At 40.9% G+C, this 19,975-nt stretch overlaps 1 protein-coding gene across 1 annotated transcript; it reads left to right on the top strand.

Moving 5' to 3' along the window:
• The first annotated feature begins 922 nt into the window (after positions 1-922).
• On the top strand, positions 923-4,223 carry LOC125509075 (IAA-amino acid hydrolase ILR1-like 9). The gene is made up of 5 exons (XM_048673953.2): positions 923-1,548; positions 2,807-2,932; positions 3,025-3,339; positions 3,425-3,553; positions 3,660-4,223. The coding sequence occupies exons 1-5, from the start codon at positions 1,225-1,227 to the stop codon at positions 4,032-4,034; spliced, it is 1,269 nt and encodes a 422-aa protein (XP_048529910.2). The 5' UTR covers positions 923-1,224; the 3' UTR covers positions 4,035-4,223.
• The last annotated feature ends 15,752 nt before the right edge of the window (positions 4,224-19,975 follow it).

Here is a 19,975-nt window from a genome sequence, read left to right as displayed (position 1 = left end):
ACCCGACCAGTCAGGTGTCCGTCGCCGTGGAGCGTGGAGGTTTGGGAACTGTTGTTTTCCACTCGCCCAAGCCCTTCAACCAAGTGGTTTCCGTGGGTGAATGAGGTTGTGGCATCTGGTACATTGGCACATGTTTCTGAGGCTATCTTTGTTAGAAAGTTCTGAGAATTGATTGCAAGATTGGATGTTGCTAACCCTGGATCCGGCAAGACTGTTGGTTGCCCCCTGAAGGAGAAGGCAATGAGGGACATGAGCAAAAGGGTGTGCGGTAGCCATCGTTCCGGCATACTGAAGGAGAAATCATTGCATAGTGAAGACGTCAGCGGCCGTTTGATGGATGATGCTCTTCTTTTCAGGTTGTCATGTCAGATGTCTTTATTGATGGGCCTGCTTTGCGATGTTGTGTTCCATGGTCTGTGGGGTTGTGCTTGTAGCGGGTTGGGGGGCGTGTGTTCGTCTACTGGGGTGATTGTGAAGATTTAAGCTTTGGGTATAGTCGGCAGATGGTCATATGTTGTAATGGTTTTCATATAGTTTTTCGTCAATTAACCAGGCATTTGCCTTATGCTTCAATATTTGCGAGACAATTTTTTTGCCTTCATTTCGAAAAATAAATAAATGATTGCAAGTGAAGCATTGCAATGCAGACGATCTATGCACGACAGCATAGATCAGCTCGTCCATGCATGATCTGACCAAAGTGCGACAGACGACTCGATTGGATATCGTCCAACTGTCGTAAGGACCGTGCGTCATATGCACAGCAATTTCCTTGCAAGTATCATCCGCAAGGGAATTTTCACTGTACTTAAGTCGATGGTGTAAGATGGGCCATGCCTGAAGATTTGTGTAATTCAGTCGATCTAAACGGTTGATCACTGTGGGTAATTCAGTCTTTCCCCTCCAAGCTAACCGTCCCCGCGCCCGCCAGCTCCGCCCTCCACCGTGGACGAATCTGGCGCGGAAGTCATGCCTGATTTTCGCGATAGCAATCGCTCGGTTGCCGATGAGATGCGGGAACTCCACTCCACTCCAGTTTGCTGAAAAAAGAGCCAGGCAGGCAGTGTGATTTGCGTATCCATCTTTCCCGTTTGAGGAAACAGATCGGGCGCCAGAAGCAAAAGGAGTCTCGCGTAAATCCAAGCCTCAACAACCAACTACCTAAGCTAGCGGGGGAAGAAAGGATCGACTCCGCCGCTCCAACGATTCTCCTCTCCTCCAGCCATGGCCACTTCCTCGGCTCCTCTCCTCCTCTTACTCTACCTCGCCGTCGTCTCCCCGGTGGCAGCGCGCGCGGAGGACCTCCTCGCCGCGGCCCGCGCGCCGGAGACCGCCGCGTGGCTGCGCGGCGTGCGGCGGCGCATCCACCAGCGCCCGGAGCTGGCCTTCCAGGAGCACCGCACCAGCGAGCTCGTCCGCCGCGAGCTCGACGCCATCGGCGTCCCCTACGCGTGGCCCGTCGCGCGGACGGGCGTCGTGGCCACCATCGGCTCCTGCGCCGGCCCGGTCGTCGCGCTCCGGGCCGACATGGACGCCCTGCCCGTGCAGGTACGTGCTTACTTGGTCCTTCCTTGGCACACTTTACACGTGCAGTAGGCCTACTGTGAGATCTCCCATGTCACGCGGTCGAGTAGTACTACACGCAAAAAGAAAGAAATAGTGGTAGTACTACACGTTGCTCACCTTTGGGTTCAGCTCAGTTCTGTTATGAAGTTGTTGTGACGATAAGGTCAAAATCTTCACACGCACGGGATCTTACCGCCTGAATGGATTCAGTTGGACCTATGAAAAATAACTCCAACAAATGTGTAGGTTAAAATCTGAGGTTTCTTACGGTACATCATACTACCCATGATAATCATATACTCTTACAGCCCTGTACAACAAATGTGGAGTGTGGGAGATGCGAATGGAGTATGGGGATATGCTTGATCGTTTAAGACGAAGAGAGAGAGAGAAAACTACAGAACCTCTCGCTCCACCTCTGAATGCCGTTGGATCTGACCTAGGGATACGTGGCATGCATGATTATCTGAGTCGCTTCCTCTAGAGAATTATTTTAACCACAGAGACGTGAACTGCACCTATGAATGGTGCGCGAACTGAAGTTCAGTGGCCAGCTGACTTGTGATGAGCTCACATCTCATCCACCCAAAGTCAGCTCTGAACAGTGCCAGCACACTGCTAAATATAATAATAGTGAAATACACACATGTATGGGAAGAATTTACGGTTTTACCCCTTTGCATGTTGGTTACCTCCAAGGAAGGACACCAACTGTGACTTAAGCTTTAATTATTCTATTGTTGTTGAGTGTGTCATCAAGTGGCAATACATATAAAAAAAGAAAGAAGAAATTTTAAAGAAAATTTTACATGGATCTTTACGTACATTCTCACGAATATAGAATCGACTGAGACTTGGTCGACTAAGATTTAGCAATCCCGCTGTTCAAACGATCCAATAGTTAAGGAGACCTCTGATTATTCTTCCGCAACCATTGTTAACCTGGTGCTCTACAAAAGCAATTTGCTCCCGGCGCGGATCACAGCCACCAGTTCATTTCAAACACAATCCCTTTCATGTGGTAGTAATTTTGTAGGAGCAGGGTCCATGAGTTTGCCTGAACCTGTGTGAACTGAACAATATTCTCATACTGCTACGTATGGTCCTGACCGCTCAAGAATTACCTGCATTCTCATACTGCTAGTGTCTGCACATGTGACTGTCAGACTTCTAGGCCGGCTTAGTCCCGTGGTCAGTATTACGACTTTTCAGCCGATGCATTTGGGGTGCCTTACTACAGGAACTGGTAGGTTGGGAATACAAGAGCCTGGAAGATGGGAAAATGCATGCCTGCGGACATGATGCTCACACAGCAATGCTTCTAGGAGCTGCCAAGCTACTTCAGTCCCGCAAGGAAGACCTAAAGGTATTTTGTAATCCAGCGATTTTGGTGAGCTCGAGCAATCATCAAGGAGAGCCATAATAAAAGTCTTATGTGGGTTTTGTTTCCATCACCAGGGCACCGTGAAGCTTGTTTTCCAGCCAGCAGAGGAGGGCAGCGGCGGAGCCTACTACATTCTAGAAGAAGGCGTTCTCGATGACGCGTCGGCGATTTTCGGCCTGCACGTCGATCCAGCTCTGCCGGTGGGTGTGGTTTCGTCCAGGCCAGGGCCATTTGCCGCGACCTCGGGTCGATTCCTGGCGACGGTCACAGGAAAAGGTGGGCACGCCGCTGGCCCCCATAACGCCATTGATCCCATTGTAGCAGCATCGTCCGCCGTCCTGAGTATCCAGCAGATTGTCTCCCGGGAGATCGATCCCCTGCAGGGTGCAGTATGTGATCTGCTTCCTCCCTACAGTCCTCGTATAGTTGATACAGACTGAACAATCCTGGTGTTGACAGTTGTTGCACTTTCAGGTGGTATCCATCACCTTTGTGAAAGGAGGAGACGCTTACAACGTCATCCCCGAGTCGGCCGCCTTTGGTGGCACCTTGAGGAGCATGACAGATGAAGGGCTGTCATATCTGATGAAGAGGATCAGAGAGGTAAAAATGCCTGCGTTTCCAACATCTACATGATACATCTAGTGCAGTGGATCTGTAGTGGACCAGGCGATAACTAATTCGCACATTTTTCATGCTTGTTCCGAAGATCGTTGAAGGGCAGGCTGCAGTGCACCGTTGCTCTGCCTCCGTGGACTTCATGGAGGAAACGATGAGGCCGTACCCGGCTGTCGTCAACGCCGAAGGGATGTACGCACATGCCAAGGAGGTGGCCGGGAGGTTGCTCGGGGAAGAGAACGTCAGGGTGGCTCCCCAGCTCATGGGTGCGGAGGATTTCGGGTTCTACGCGCAGAGGATGGCGGGCGCCTTCTTCACCATAGGAGTTGGCAACGAGAGCACCATGGAGCAGCTCCGCACAACGCACTCCCCCTACTTTGTGATCGACGAAGATGCGCTCCCAGTTGGAGCTGCCTTCCATGCCGCCGTGGCCATTGAGTACATGGAAAAGCACGCATCGGCGTGAAAACTGAACCTGGCCAACACAAAAATGGGCATGAATGGCATTTGGGGATGTCAAACTCATTTCTAACGGAGTCCTCTCAACCAAAGCACGCCATCCCACCATTGCATGTACTCTTACAGCCCTTTCATATTCCGCATTTTTGGATTTTGCGTTTGCACACCGGTGAATTCAGCAAAATTCAGGGTTCAATTTTTTTTAAAGATTTCAATGATGTCAATAAATTCAAAAATATATATTCAAAGACTTACAATATTTATTAAAAAATAAAAAAATAAAAAGTTTCGAATTCTTTTAGATAGGATTCAAATATCCTTTCACTAATCTTCCAACGAATTGCACTTTCAAATGTTATCTTATGAAATTTCACATTTTTCTCAACAAAGTTTGAGTGATTACACATCAATTTCAGAAACACTAACTGAGGAAACATTCAACATACATTTTACACGTATTGGAATTATTTAAAACATATTTTAAGTTTATTTTACAATGAAGTATAATTGTAAACTTTTCTAGAGAATGAAATATTTGGTCTTGTAAATAATTCCGAATTTGATGTAAATATGAAGGACTAAATTGAAGTTTGTGAAATTTATTTGATATGTTTCTGAAATTGATTGAATGTGACAAAAATAATTGAGATTTGTGAGATCATATATGAATACTTAGAAATTTGAAACATTGAAATTTCTATAAAATAATTCAAAAATCCCAAGAAAAAAATAAATGCTCTAAAGTAATAGAAATTTTGGTGAAAAGTTTATAAAATTTACTAAAATATGATGATATTTTAAATATTATGTAACTATTTATGAAGTTTTTTTTGGTAAACGGAAAGATGAAATTTGCCTGAAAAATTCAGACCAAGGTTTCTTTGAATAGCTTTGAAAATAATTGAACAAATTTGGATCAAAATATGTCACACAGTTTTTTTTAAAATACTTGTCTAAAACAATAAATTATGAAATGTTTCTGAAATTTTGTCTGTCAATGGGTGCAATGTTTGTCCAAGTTTGTAGAAAACTATCCATGACCACAATAATATTAATTGAAGTCCCATATAGTTTTCCTACAATCTCGGTCAAACTTTGCACTCTTTGATTTCAGACAAAGTTTATACATCTTCTTTTCAAGCATATATGGAGTAGTAATACATTAATTGAAGCGAACTCTAAAGTCATGTACAAGAAGGTAGTATGATGAGAAATGTAGAAAGATGTTTGAGATATTGTTGTTTACATGTGCAAAACATATCCCTGAAATTGAAATAATGAAATCTCACTAAAATTATTCAAAAACTCTGAATCAAAAGTATGGTACCTAAAATGTCACGCAAAATCCTTTTGGAAATATTCATTTGAAACAATAAAAAGTATGGTACCTAAAATGTCTCCAAAATTGATTCAAAATATGACTTGAATAATAAATTCTAAACTCGTTAAAGTATGTCCAAGATTGGTCTTGTTCTAAATATTATGTTGCTAGGAATTTAATTAGTTTAAAGTACCGAAAATTTAACTTTTGGTTCAAAAGAATTCAACATCTAAACTATCACAATAAAATAAAGTGCATTTTTTAGCATGGTGAGAGACAGTCTAGGAATATGCATGCAACAATCGTGCTCTATGCAAACTCTCTGACTTTTTGATGACAAAAGGCTCACACAAAGTACTACAGGTGATATTTTAGGTTTATATTAGTAATTAAAATCTAAAATGTATTGGAAGAATGCCAACATTTGTGCTAATTTTAAAGCATAAATGATCAGTGGATTGCACCATGCTAGCTGACAGGGACATTGAAATTCCGCCTTGGTTTGAGACCCAACAAGCAAGTAAAGTGATCTTCCTTGGGGGTAAAAGCTTAATTATTTCCTTCTCAAATGATTGAGAAATTATATAAAGTAAAGGAAAACATTCACTTTACTTTCTTAGATGCAGCTTCAACGGATGAAGCATAGTTATCATTGTTGCAAAAGTAGAACAAGAAATGTTGAAGCAAAATAAACATTGAAGCCCGATTCTAATAACAAACATGTTACACCTATGACAACTGCAAAATTTGGTAGTAAAATATCAACTAAAGCCCCTCAAAATTACCATAAAACAAGGTAGTACGACAAGAAAAACCACATTCCATGTATTGCGTTTCACGCGCGCTTCATGTCTGTAGAGTAGTAGATAGAAGAAACAAGACCAAACATGATTTTATTCCCCCGTAGTTAGTGAAGTATTAGTTTTGAAACTAGATGAATCTATAAAGACTGTAAAACACATGAAACAAACAAATTGTATAAAATGTTACATATTTTACCATAATGTTCTGAAGTGTGTCAAACATAAGTTTTATTATAGTTCACTATGTACCATAGAGTATATACTTTAACATTATGTGTAAATGCGCATCAAACTAATGCGTAGGGAACTTAGTAAACTATTGTAAAAAATGTGTTTAAGATACTTTCCAAAGCATACTTAATAATCTTTTATTATGTTTCTCAAAAACAGTCACACCATTTCAAAGTGATTAATGTTTCATCCCGTGTCTATGCACTTCAAACTTACAAATTACAAGCTTGTAATTAACATTGTTTTCAGTTGCAAGCAGACCAGTCGTACTATACGAACATATATTCAAAAGAAATAATAAGAAGATTGTATAAAACGTCGATTTATTATGTAAATTCTTAACATAAAGAGGTTTTTTTTATCACACTTTTGCCTTTGCATTCATCATCAAGTATCCTAGCTCTGGTTGATGGCTTCATTAATTTGAAGTTCGGGTTTTATGCCTTTTTCTCTAAAAAACTTTCTCAACGAATTAGATATGGATGATATAGCTAGGAGATCAAGATTTTTTAAATCTAATTTTGTACTTTCATGAATCATGAAGTCTAATAAAACGGTTATCACTTAAATACTTATAAAATAAAGAAATAGCAAAACCACTAAAACATCTGCTCATGATCATGTAATAAGTCTGCAAAATTACAAACCTTCTTTGACTGCACTTGTGTAGGTAGTGAGTTAGTCTCCTGCTGCAGTAGCTCAGCCTTGCTTTCAAGGCCCGACTGGTTCGCCATCTTGAGCCGCTTACCTCTGAGGGCAGTACTCTGATATGGAATGATCCTACAAATAAATTTCACACAAAAGAGCGTACACATAATATATTTTATGACGACATTAGGCAAGGTTCATGACACCTCATGAAGATTATGAAAAGAATGTTTAATACGTAGAAGAGAAATACTAAATTGAGTGTCAAATGATTTATGAAATGGTTGGAAAATGTATTATAGATATATGTAAGCAAGTCACTGAAAGTGCAATAAATACCTAGATAGTGATTGATGTAACTTAAAACTTCTGTTAGAAAGTAGGTTGTTATGTTAAAAATGCTAGTATTCCTCCCTAGCTAGCTGGGACCTATCCCAGATGTAGTCCAAAACTTCCTACTTCACACGAGCGTCCTACTTCACATGGGCCTAAAAGCCAGTGAACAAGAGCGACTAGATAGCGGGTAGATAAGTGGAGCAAAAACAAGTTAATTGGGATCTGAGCTGCAACCTAAGGGTAAATATATTTGAGGCTCCCGCTGCGACCCGACATGAAAGATGAATTTGCATTTGTAGATGATCTTGTGGATAGGTGTATTGACCTTGCAAAAAATCTACTTGTTTATTTCTTTCCGAGAGAAACAACAATATATTATGTTAACAAAAGCAGTAAGAGGAGCTTATTCACCATGATCTACTTCCTATGTTTATCAGCATATATCCCTGGAACCATCATACTTTAGAAGATCGAAGCAGAGAGCACGGTGCCCTAGACATGCCATGCACCAATGGAGAAGGTACCGTACATGCAAAAACATGTATTCATCATGTAATATGAGGATATAACTGTTGGGGAACGCAGTATTTTAAAAATTTTCCTACGATCACGCAAGATCTATTTAGGAGATGCATAACAACGAGAGGGGAGAGTGTGTCTACGTACCCTCGTAGACTGAAAGCGAAAGCGTTTAGTAACACGGTTGATGTAGTCCTACGTCTTCACGATCCAACCGATCAAGTACCGAACGCACGGCACCTCCATGATCTGCACACGTTCAGCTCGGTGACGTCCCTCGTACTCTTGATCCAGCTGAGGCCGAGGGTGAGTTCCATTAGCACGACGGCGTGTTGACGATGGTGATGAAGTTACCGATGCAGGGCTTCGCCGAAGCACTACGACAATATGATCGAGGTGGAAAACTGTGGAGGGGGCACCGCACACGGCTAAAAATCAACTTGTGTGTCTATGGGGTGCCCGCCTCCCCCGTATATAAAGGAGGGGAGGTGGAGGCCGGCCGGCCACAAGGAGGGCGCCCAAGGGGGGTAATCCTACTCCTAGTAGGAGTAGGTTTCCCCTTTCCTAGTCCTATTAGGAGAAGAAGGAAGGAGAGGAAGAAGAGAAGGAAAGTGGGGGCCGACCCCCTAGCCCTAGTCCAATTCGATTTGGGCTAGGGAGGGCGCGCGCCACCTCTTGACCTGCCTCCTGTCTTGCACTACTAGGCCCATGAGGCCCAATAACTTCCAGAAGGGGGGGTGGTTTCTGGTAACCCCCGGTACCCCGAAACTTATTCAAAACGACCCGAACCATTCCGGTGTCCGAATGTAGCCTCCCAATATATGAATCTTTATGTCTCGACCATTTTGAGACTCCTCGTCATGTCTGTGATCACATTCGGGACTCCGAACAACCTTCGGTACATCAAATCACATAACTCATAATACATATCGTCATCGAACATTAAGCGTGCGGACCCTACGGGTTCGAGAACTATGTAGACATGACTGAGACACATCTCCGGTCAATAACAAATAGTAGATCTTGGATGCTCATATTAGTTCCTACATATTCTTGAAGATCTTTATCGGTCAAACCGCATAACAACATACGTTGTTCCCTTTGTCATCGGTATGTTACTTGCCCGAGATTCGATCGTCGGTATCATCATACCTAATTCAATCTCGTTACCGGCAAGTCTCTTTACTCATTCCGTAATGTATCATCCCGCAACTAACTCATTAGTCACATTGCTTGCAAGGCTTTATAGTGATGATCATTACCGAGAGGGCCTAGAGATACCTCTCCGATACACAGAGTGACAAATCCTATTCTCAATCTATGCCAACCCAACAAACACCATCGGAGACACCCGTAGAGCATCTTTATAATCACCCAGTTACGTTGTGACGTTTGATAACACACAAGGTGTTCCTCCGGTATTCGGGAGTTGCATAATCACATAGTCATAGGAACATGTATAAGTCATGAAGAAAGCAATAGCAATAAACTAAACGATCATAGTGCTAAGCTAACAGATGGGTCTAGTCCATCACATCATTCTCTAATGATGTGATCCCATTCATCAAATGACAACACATGTCCACGGCTAGGAAACTTAACAATCTTTTATTAACGATCTAGTCAAGTAGAGGCAAACTAGGGACACTCTGTTTGTCTATGTATTCACACATGTACTAAGTTTCTGGTTAATACAATTCTAGCATGAATAATAAACATTTATCATGACATAAGGAAATATAAATAACAACTTTATTATTGCCTCTAGGGCATATTTCCTTCAATCTCCCACTTGCACTAGAGTCAATAATATAGATTACACAGTAATGATTCTAACACCCATGGAGTCTTGGTGCTGATCATGTTTTGCTTGTGAGAGAGGCTTAGTCAACGGGTCTGCAACATTCAGATCCGTATGTGTCTTGCAAATCTCTATGTCTCCCTCCTTGACTTGATCACAGATGGAATTGAAGTGAATTCCTTTGCCAAGGCAATTGCACCAGTGTTGTCACAAAAGATTTTCATTGGACCCGATGCACTAGGTATTACACCTAGATCAGATATGAACTCCTTCATCCAGACTCCTTCATTTGCTGCTTCCGAAGCAGCTATGTATTCTGCTTCACACGTAGATCTCGCCACGACGCTCTGCTTAGAACTGCACCAACTGACAGCTCCACCATTCAATAAAAATACGTATCCGGTTTGTGACTTAGAGTCATTCGGATCAGTGTCAAAGCTTGCATCGACGTAACCGTTTACGACCAGCTCTTTGTCACCTCCATAAACCAGAAACATATCCTTAGTACTTTTCAGGTATTTTAGGATGTTCTTGACCGCTGTCCAGTGATCCACTCCTGGATTACTTCGTTGCCTCCCTGCTTAACTAATAGCAAGGCACACATCAGGTCTGGTACACATCATTGCATACATGATAGAACCTATGGCTGAAGCATTGGGAATGACTTTCATTTTCTCTCTATCTTCTGCAGTGGTCACGCATTGAGTCTGACTCAACTTCACACCTTGTAACATATGCAAGAACCCTTTCTTTGCTTGATCCATTTTGAACTTCTTCAAAACTTTATCAAGGTATGTGCTTTGTGAAAGTCCAATTAAGCGTCTTGATCTATCTCTATAGATCTTGATGCCCAATATATAAGCAGCTTCACCGAGGTCTTTCATTGAAAAATTCTTATTCAAGTATCCTTTTATGCTATTTAGAAATTCAATATCATTTCCGATTAACAATATGTCATCCACATATAATATCAGAAATGCTAGAGAGCTCCCACTCACATTCTTGTAAATACAGGCTTCTCCAAAAGTCTGTATAAAACCATATGCTTTGATCACACTATCAAAGCGTATATTCCAACTCCGAGATGCTTGCACCAGTCCATAAATGGATTACTGGAGCTTGCAGACTTTGTTAGCACCTTTTGGATCGACAAAACCTTCCTGTTGCATCATATACAAGTCTTCTTTAAGATATCCATTAAGGAATGCAGTTTTGACATCTATTTGCCAAATTTCATAATCATAAAATGCGGCAATTGCTAATGTGATTCAGACGGACTTAAGCATCGCTACGGGTGAGAAGGTCTCATCATAGTCAACTCCTTGAACTTGTCGAAAACCATTCGCAACAAGTCGAGCTTTGTTGACAGTAACATTACCGTCAACGTTAGTCTTCTTCTTGAAGATCCATTTATTCTCTATGGCTTGCCGATCATCGGGCAAGTCAACCAAAGTCCACACTTTGTTCTCATACATGGATCCCATCTCAGATTTCATGGCTTCAAGCCATTTTGCAGAATCTGGGCTCATCATCGCTTCCTCATAGTTCATAGGTTCGTCATGGTCAAGTAACATGACCTCCAGAATAGGATTACTGTACGACTCTGGTGCGGATCTTGCTCTGGTTGACCTACGAGGTTCAGTAGTAACTTGATCAGAAGTTTCATGATCAAGATCATTAACTTCCTCACTAATTGGTGTAGGAATCACTGGAACTGATTTATGTGATGGACTACTTTCTAATAAGGGAGAAGGTACAATTACCTCATCAAGTTCTACTTTCCTCCCACTCACTTATTTCGAGAGAAACTCCTTTTCTAGAAAGGATCTATTCTTAGCAACGAATATCTTGCCTTCGGATCTGTGATAGAAGGTGTACCCAACAATTTCATTTGGGTATCCTACAAAGACACATTTCTCCAATTTGGGTCGAGCTTATCAGGTTGAAGCTTTTCACATAAGCATCGCAGCCCCAAACTTTAAGAAACGACAACTTGGGTTTCTTGCCAAACCACAATTCAAATGGTGTTGTTTCAACGGATTTCGATGGTGCCCTATTTAACATGAATGCAGCCGTCTCTAAAGCATAACCCCAAAATGATAGCGGTATATCAGTAAGAGACATCATAGATCGCACCATATCTAATAAAGTGCGGTTACGACGTTCGGACAGACCGTTACGCTGTGATGTTCCAGGTGACGTGAGTTGTGAAATTATTCCGCATTGTTTCAAATGAAGACCAAACTCATAACTCAAATATTCATCTCCACAATCAGATGGTAGAAACTTAATTTTCTTGTTACGATGATTTTCCACTTCACTCTGAAATTCTTTGAACTTTTCAAATGTTTCAGACTTATGTTTCATCAAGTAGACATACCCATATCCGCTCAAATCATCTGTGAAGGTAAGAAAATAACGATACCCTCCATTAGCATCAACACTCATCGGACCGCATACATCGGTATGTATTATTTCCAATAAGTCTATTGCTCGTTCTATTGTTTCGGAGAACGGAGTCTTAGTCATCTTGCCCATGAGGCATGGTTCGCAAGCATCAACTGATTCATAATCAAGTGATTCCAAAAGCCCATCAGCATGGAGTTTCTTCATGCGCTTTACACCAATATGACCTAAACGGCAGTGCCACAAATAAGTTGCACTATCATTATTAAACTTATATCTTTTGGCTTCAATACTATGAATAAGTGTATCACTACTATCGAGATTCAATAAATATAGACCACTCATCAAGGGTGCATGACCATAAAAGATATTACTCATATAAATGGAACAACCATTATTCTCTGATTTAAATGAATAACCGTCTCGCATCAAACAAGATCCAAATATAATGTTCATGCTTAACACTGGCACCAAATAACAATTATTTAGGTCTAATACTAATCCCGAAGGTAGATGTAGAGGTAGCGTGCCGACCGCGATCACATCGACTTTGGAACCATTTCCCCCGCGCATCGTCACCTTGTCCTTAGCCAATCTTTGCTTAATCCGTAGCCCCTGTTGAGTTGCAAATATGAGCAACAGAACCAGTATCAAATACCCAGGCGCTAATGTGAGCATTAGTAAGATACACATCAATAACATGTATATCAAATATTCCTTTCACTTTGCCATCCTTCTTATCCGCCAAATACTTGGGACAGTTCTGCTTCCAGTGACCAGTCCCTTTGCAGTAGAAGCACTCAGTCTCAGGCTTAGATCCAGACTTGGGCTTCTTCACTTGAGTAGCAACTTGCTTGCCATTCTTCTTGAAGTTCCCTTTCTTTCCTTTTACCTTTTTCTTGAAACTAGTATTCTTGTTAACCATCAACACTCGATGCTCCTTCTTGATTTCTACATCCGCAGCTTTTAGCATTGCGAAGAGCTCGGGAATTGTCTTATCCATCCCTTGCATATTATAGTTCATCACGAAGCTTTTGTAGCTTGGTGGCAGTGATTGAAGAACTCTGTCAATGACACTATCATCAGGAAGATTAACTCCCAGTTGAGTCAAGTGGTTGTGGTACCCAGATATTCTAAGTATATGTTCACTGACAGAACTATTCTCCTCCATCTTGCAGCTGTGGAACTTATTGGAGACTTCATATCTCTTAATGCGGGCATTGCTTGAAATATTAACTTCAACTCTTGGAACATCTCATATGCTCCATGACGTTCAAAACGTCGTTGAAGTTCTGGTTCTAAGCTGTAAAGCATGGCACACTGAACTATCGAGTAGTCATCAACTTTACTCTGCCAGACGTTCTTAACGTCATCAGCAGCATCTGCAGCAGGCCTAGCACCTAGCGGTGCTTCCAGGGCGTAATTCTTCTGTGCAGCAATGAGGATAATCCTTAAGTTACGGACCCAGTCCGTGTAGTTGCTACCATCATCTTTCAACTAAGCATTCTCTAGGAACGCATTAAAATTCAATGGAACAATAGCACGGCCATTTATCTACAACAACATAGACATGCAAAATACTATCAGGTACTAAGTTCATGATAAATTAAAGTTCAATTAATCATATTACTTAAGAACTCCCACTTAGATGGACATCCCTCTAATAATATAAGTGATCACGTGATCCATATCAACTAAACCATGTCCGATCATCACGTGAGATGGAGTACTTTTCAATGGTGAACATCACTATTTTGATCATATCTACTATATGATTCACGCTCGACCTTTCGGTCTCAGTCTTCCGAAGCCATATCTGCATATGCTAGGCTCGTCAAGTTTAACCTGAGTATTCTGCTTGTGAAAAACTGGCTTGCACCTGTTTTTATGTGAACGTAGAGCTTATCACACCCGATCATCACGTGGTGTCTTGGCACGACGAACTGTAGCAATGGTGCATACTCAAGGAGAACACTTATACCTTGAAATTTAGTGAGAGATCATCTTATAATGCTACTGCCGTACTAAGCAAAATAAGATGCATAAAGGATAAACATCACATGCAATCAATATAAGTGATATGATATGGTCATCAACATCTTGTGCCTTTGATCTCCATCTCCAAAGCATCGTCATGATCACCATCATCACTGGCTTGACATCTTGATCTCCATCATAGAATCGTTGTCGTCTCGCCAACTATTGCTTCTACGACTATCGCTACCACTTAGTGATAAAGTAAAGCAATTACATGGCGATTACATTTCATACAGTAAAGCGACAACCATATGGCTCCTGCCAGTTGCCGATAACTGTTACAAAACATGATCATCTCATACAATAATTTATATAATCACGTCTTGACCATATCACATCACAACATGCCCTGCAAAAACAAGTTAGACGCCCTCTACTTTGTTGTTGCAAGTTTTACGTGGCTGCTATGGGCTTCTAGCAAGAATCGTTCTTACCTACGCATCAAAACCACAACAATTTTTCATCAAGTGTGTTGTTTTAACCTTCAACAAGGACCGGGCATAGTCACACTCGATTCAACTAAAGCTGGAGACACAGACACCCACTAGCCACCTGTGTGCGAAGCACGTCGGTTGAACCAGTCTCATGAACGCGGTCATGTAATGTCGGTCTGGGCCACTTCATCCAACAATACCGCCGAATCAAAGTATGACATGCTGCTAAGCAGTATGACTATTATCACCCACAACTCTTTGTGTTCTACTCGTGCATATAACATCTACGCATAGACCTGGCTCGGATGCCACTGTTGGGGAATGCAGTAGTTCAAAAAAATTTCCTACGATCACGCAAGATCTATCTAGGAGACACATAGCAACGAGAGGGGAGAGTGTGTCTACGTACCCTCGTAGACTGAAAGCGGAAGCGTTTAGTAACCCGGTTGATGTAGTCGAACGTCTTCACGATCCAATCGATCAAGTACCGAACGCATGACACCACCGCGATCTGCACACGTTCAGCTCGGTGACGTCCCTCGTACTCTTGATCCAGCTGAAGTCGAGGGTGAGTTCCGTCAGCACGACGACATGTTGACGGTGATGATGAAGTTACTGACGGAGGGCTTCGCCTAAGCACTATGACAATATGACCGAGGTGGAAAACTGTGGAGGGGGGCACCGCACACGGCTAAAGATCAACTTGTGTGTCTATCGGGTGCACCCCTCCTCCGTATATAAAGGAGGGGAGGAGGAGGCCGGCCGGCCACAAGGGGCGCGCCAAGGGGGGCAATCCTACCCCTAGTAGGAGTAGGTTTTCCCCCTTTCCTAGTCCTATTAGGAGAAGAAGGAAGGAGAGGAAGAAGAGAAGGAAAGGGGGGGGGGCTATCCCTAGACCAATTCGGTTTGGGCTAGGGGTGGCGCGTGCCACCTCTTGGCCTGCCTCCTCTCTTCCACTACTAGGCCCATGAGGCCCAATAACTTCCGGGGGGGGGGTCCGGTAACCCCCGGTACTCCGAAACTTATCCGAAATGACCCGAACCATTCCGGTGTCCAAATGTAGCCTTCCAATATATGAATCTTTATGTCTCGACCATGTCGAGACTCCTCGTCATGTTCGTGATCACATCCGGGACTCCGAACTACCTTCGGTACATCAAATCACATAACTCATAATACATATTGTCATCGAACGTTAAGCGTGCGGACCCTACGGGTTCGAGAACTATGTAGATATGACCGAGACACATCTCCGGTCAATAACACAATAGCGGAACCTGGATCCTCATATTGGTTCCTACATATTCTACGAAGATCTTTATTGGTCAAACCGCATAACAACATACGTTGTTCCCTTTGTCATCGGTATGTTACTTGCCCGAGATTCGATCTCGGTATCATCATACCAAGTTCAATCTCGTTACCGGCAAATCTCTTTACTCGTTCCGTAATGCATCATCCCGTGAATAACTCATTAGTCACATTGCTTGCAAAGGCTCATAGTGATGTGCATTATCGAGAGGGCCCAAAGATACCTTTCCGATATATGGAGTGACAAATCCTAATCTCGATCTATGCCAACTCAACAAACACCATCGGAGACACCTGTAGAGCATCTTTATAATCACCCGGATACGTTGTGATGTGTGATAGCACACAAGGTGTTCCTGCGGTATTCGGGAGTTGCATAATCTCATAGTCATCGGAACATGTATAAGTCATGAAGAAAGCAATATCAATAAACTAAATGATCATAGTGCTAAGCTAACAGATGGGTCTAGTCCATCACATCATTCTCTAATGATGTGATCTCATTCATCAAATGACAACACATGTCCATGGCTAGGAAACTTAACCATCTTTGATTAACGAGCTAGTCAAGTAGAGGCATAATAGGAACACTTTGTTTCTCTATGTATTCACACATGTACTAAGTTTCCGGTTAATACAATTGTAGCATGAATAATAAACATTTATTATGATATAAGGAAATATAAATAACAACTTTATTATTCCTCTAGGGCATATTTCCTTCAATAAGCTAGGACCTGTCACTTATAAATATGTGTGATAAACAGTAACTTGATGCTTTAAAATAAAATTAAAATATAATAAGAGAACTAGCTTGACACTATTCTTGCACGAAGTATTATATATATATATGTATGTATGTATGTATGTATGTATCGAAGCCTCCATCCAAGTTTGTATGAGGACATAATACACCACATCCAACAATATTTCTTCAGCAAATCCACACAACACAAAAAGGTGGATAATTCCACCAATGTGATAACATAAATATTATTATATTTCCTATATGGTTCCCTTCTTGTACTTTTTATTTAAGTCACCCTGAAGATGAGTGGTGAAATAATCACGGCTCCCCGTGTGATTATTGAGATTGCTGGAGCAATGTGAGGCGTTGGACTTCAGCAACTGGTGTTTCATTCAGATCTGTATATACAAACATTAATGTATACTCAACTTAGTCATTGGACTTGGTAAAAAAGAATAATATTGTACATATGATCCAGAGAAAAAAGATTACACGTTAATGTAGATTAAATAACTAGGGGGCTAGCTTGGGCATCAAATCATAAAGTTAATTACCACGTCTAAAAGTCATGCTAAAATGATTGTGGGCAATGAAAGGTATCAAAATAAGCCGATAAAATGCCAGCAAGTTTTAAAATGAACAAAATAGATTTTGTACCAAATGGAAGAGGTATATTACACACCAATAATAAATAGACTTCTGAATTGACTCACAATGTGAACTTTAGAAGGAACATGCAGAATACACACCAGAACATGACTTAATGCACATAACACATTCTAATTAAGCTAACAAAAATGGAAAATGGTAACCTAGAATTGTCATAATTGATTTACTGCTAATAAAACTGGGAGGTCCAAAACAACTAGCATGTGCCAGTGCACATATTGGTGTTTCAATATAATCAATCTCCCTCTTGAAACTGATTGACAAGGGTCGCAAGAACTGAATGCTGAGGAAATCAATCGGATTAGTGATAACACAACAATTCTTGGAACTTGCATTTGTGTTATGTGCAGGCGATATGATTGATGTTCCTATCCCATGTATATCATTTTTCTTGAAGGTTTCTAGTGAGGCAAACTTAGTGATATACACATATTTCATGAGAAAAATGATAGTAAAAAGCAAGGTATATACTAAGTATAACATATTAATCACAACGTCCAAAATCCATATAACCAAGAAGAGACAAAAACACAAACATATGGTATAATTTCACACTCAAAAATTTGTATGTCATCATCCATCTCCAGCTCACTTCACGCATAAATAAGTTTTGTGTGTTGGCTTATATTGCACAACGGTGATAACTATTTTCCTTTGCGCACCACCACAAGAACATAACATAAGTTACTTGAGATGCAAGGAAAGAGAAAAGCATACCATTCATCAGCTTGTATTGTTGCTCCAATCCTTGTAGCTTGAGCTTCATCATATTGTTTTCAGTTGCAAGCCCATCAGTTGTACTGTACAAACATATAGTCGAAAGAAATAATTAGAAGACTATATAAAACATCGATTTATTATGTAAATTCTTAACATAAATATGTTTTCTTGTCGCGCTTTTGCCTTTGTATTCAACACCAAGTATCCTAACTCTAGTTCATGGCTTCATTAATTTGAAGCTAGGCTTTTATGCTTTTTCTCTTAAAAACCTTTCTCAATGAATTATATATGGATGATATAGCCACGAGATTAAGATTTTATTAATCTAATTTTGTACCTTCATGAATCCTGAAGTATAATAAAATGGTTCTCACTTAAATAATTATAAAATAGAGAAATAGTAAAATCACTAAAACATCTGCTCATGACCATGTAATAAGTTAGTTGAATTACAAACCTTCATCGATTGCACTTGTGCAAGTAGTGAGTTAGTCTCCTGCTGCCGTAGCTTAGCCTTGCTTTCAAGGCCCGGTAGGTTCGCCATCTTGAGCTGCTTACCTCTTAATGCACTATTCCGATATGGAATGATCCTGCAAATAAATTTCACACAAAAGAGCGTACACATAATATATTTTATGAGGTTATTAGGTAAGGTTTAGGACACCTAATGAAGATTGATAAAAATAATGTTTAATACGTAGAAGAGAAATACTAAAGTGAGTGTTAAATAATTTATGAAATGGTTGGAAAATGTATTAGAGATATATGTAAACAAGTCATTGAAAGTGCAACAAATACCTAGATCATGATTGATGTAACTTAAAAGTTTTGTTAGGAAATAGGTTGTTATGTTAATAATGCTAGTATTCCTCCCTAGCTAGATGGGACCTCTCCCAGATGTAGTCCAAAGCTTCATACTTCACACTAGCGTCCTACTTCACATGGGCCTAAAATCCAGAGAACAAGAGCGACTAGACAACAGGTAGAAAAGTGGAGCAAAAACAAGTTAATTGCGATATGAGCTGCGACCTAAGGTCAAATATATTCGAGGCTCCCACTGCGCCCCGACATGAAAGCTGAATTTGCATTTGTAGATGATCTTGTGGATAGGTGTATTGAACTTGTAAAAAAATCTACTAGTATATTTCTTTCCCGGGAAAGAAACAACAATATTTTTTTGTTAATAAAAACACTAAGAGGAGCTTATTCACCATGATCTACTTCCCATCTTTATCAACATATATCCCTTGAACCGTCATACTTCATAGGATCAAAGTAGAGAGCACGGTGCCCTAGACATGCCGCGCACCAATGGAGAAGGTATTGTACACGCAGAAACTTGTATTCATCATGTAATATAAGGATATAAGCTAGGACTTGTCACTTATAAATATGTGTGATACACAGTAACTTGAATCTTTCAAAGAAAAATATAATATAATAAGAGAATTAGCTTGGCGCTATTCTAGCACAAAGTATTATATATATAGGCATGAACTATATGTATCCGAACCTCCATCCAAGTATCTATGAGAACATATTACACCACATCCAACAATATTTCTTCGGCATATCCACACAACATAAAAAGGTGGATAATTCCACCAATGTTACGAAACAAATATTATAATATTTCCCATATGGTTCGTTGCTTGTAATTTTTATTTTAAGTCACCTTGAAAATGTGTGGTGAAATAATCACAACCCCATGTGATTGTTGAGATTGCTGGGGCAGTGTTAGGCGTTCTAATTCAGCAACTAGTTTTTCATTCACACCTGTATACAAAAACATGAATGTATACCCAACTTAGTCACTGGACTCGGTAAAACAGAATAATTCCGACCGTATGTTCTGTTGGGGAACGTAGCACGCAATTTCAAAAAATTTCCTACGATCATGCAAGATCTATCTAGGAGATGCATAGCAATGAGAGGGGAAGAGTGTGTCCACGTACCCTCGTAGA

The sequence above is a fragment of the Triticum urartu genome, chromosome 5A (assembly GCF_056163025.1).
Source record: "Triticum urartu cultivar PI428250 chromosome 5A, HENAU_Tu73, whole genome shotgun sequence".
In the NCBI taxonomy this organism is placed as follows: domain Eukaryota; kingdom Viridiplantae; phylum Streptophyta; class Magnoliopsida; order Poales; family Poaceae; genus Triticum; species Triticum urartu.
Note: the sequence above shows the minus strand (reverse complement) of the source record. Positions and strands in the feature narration are given on the sequence as shown.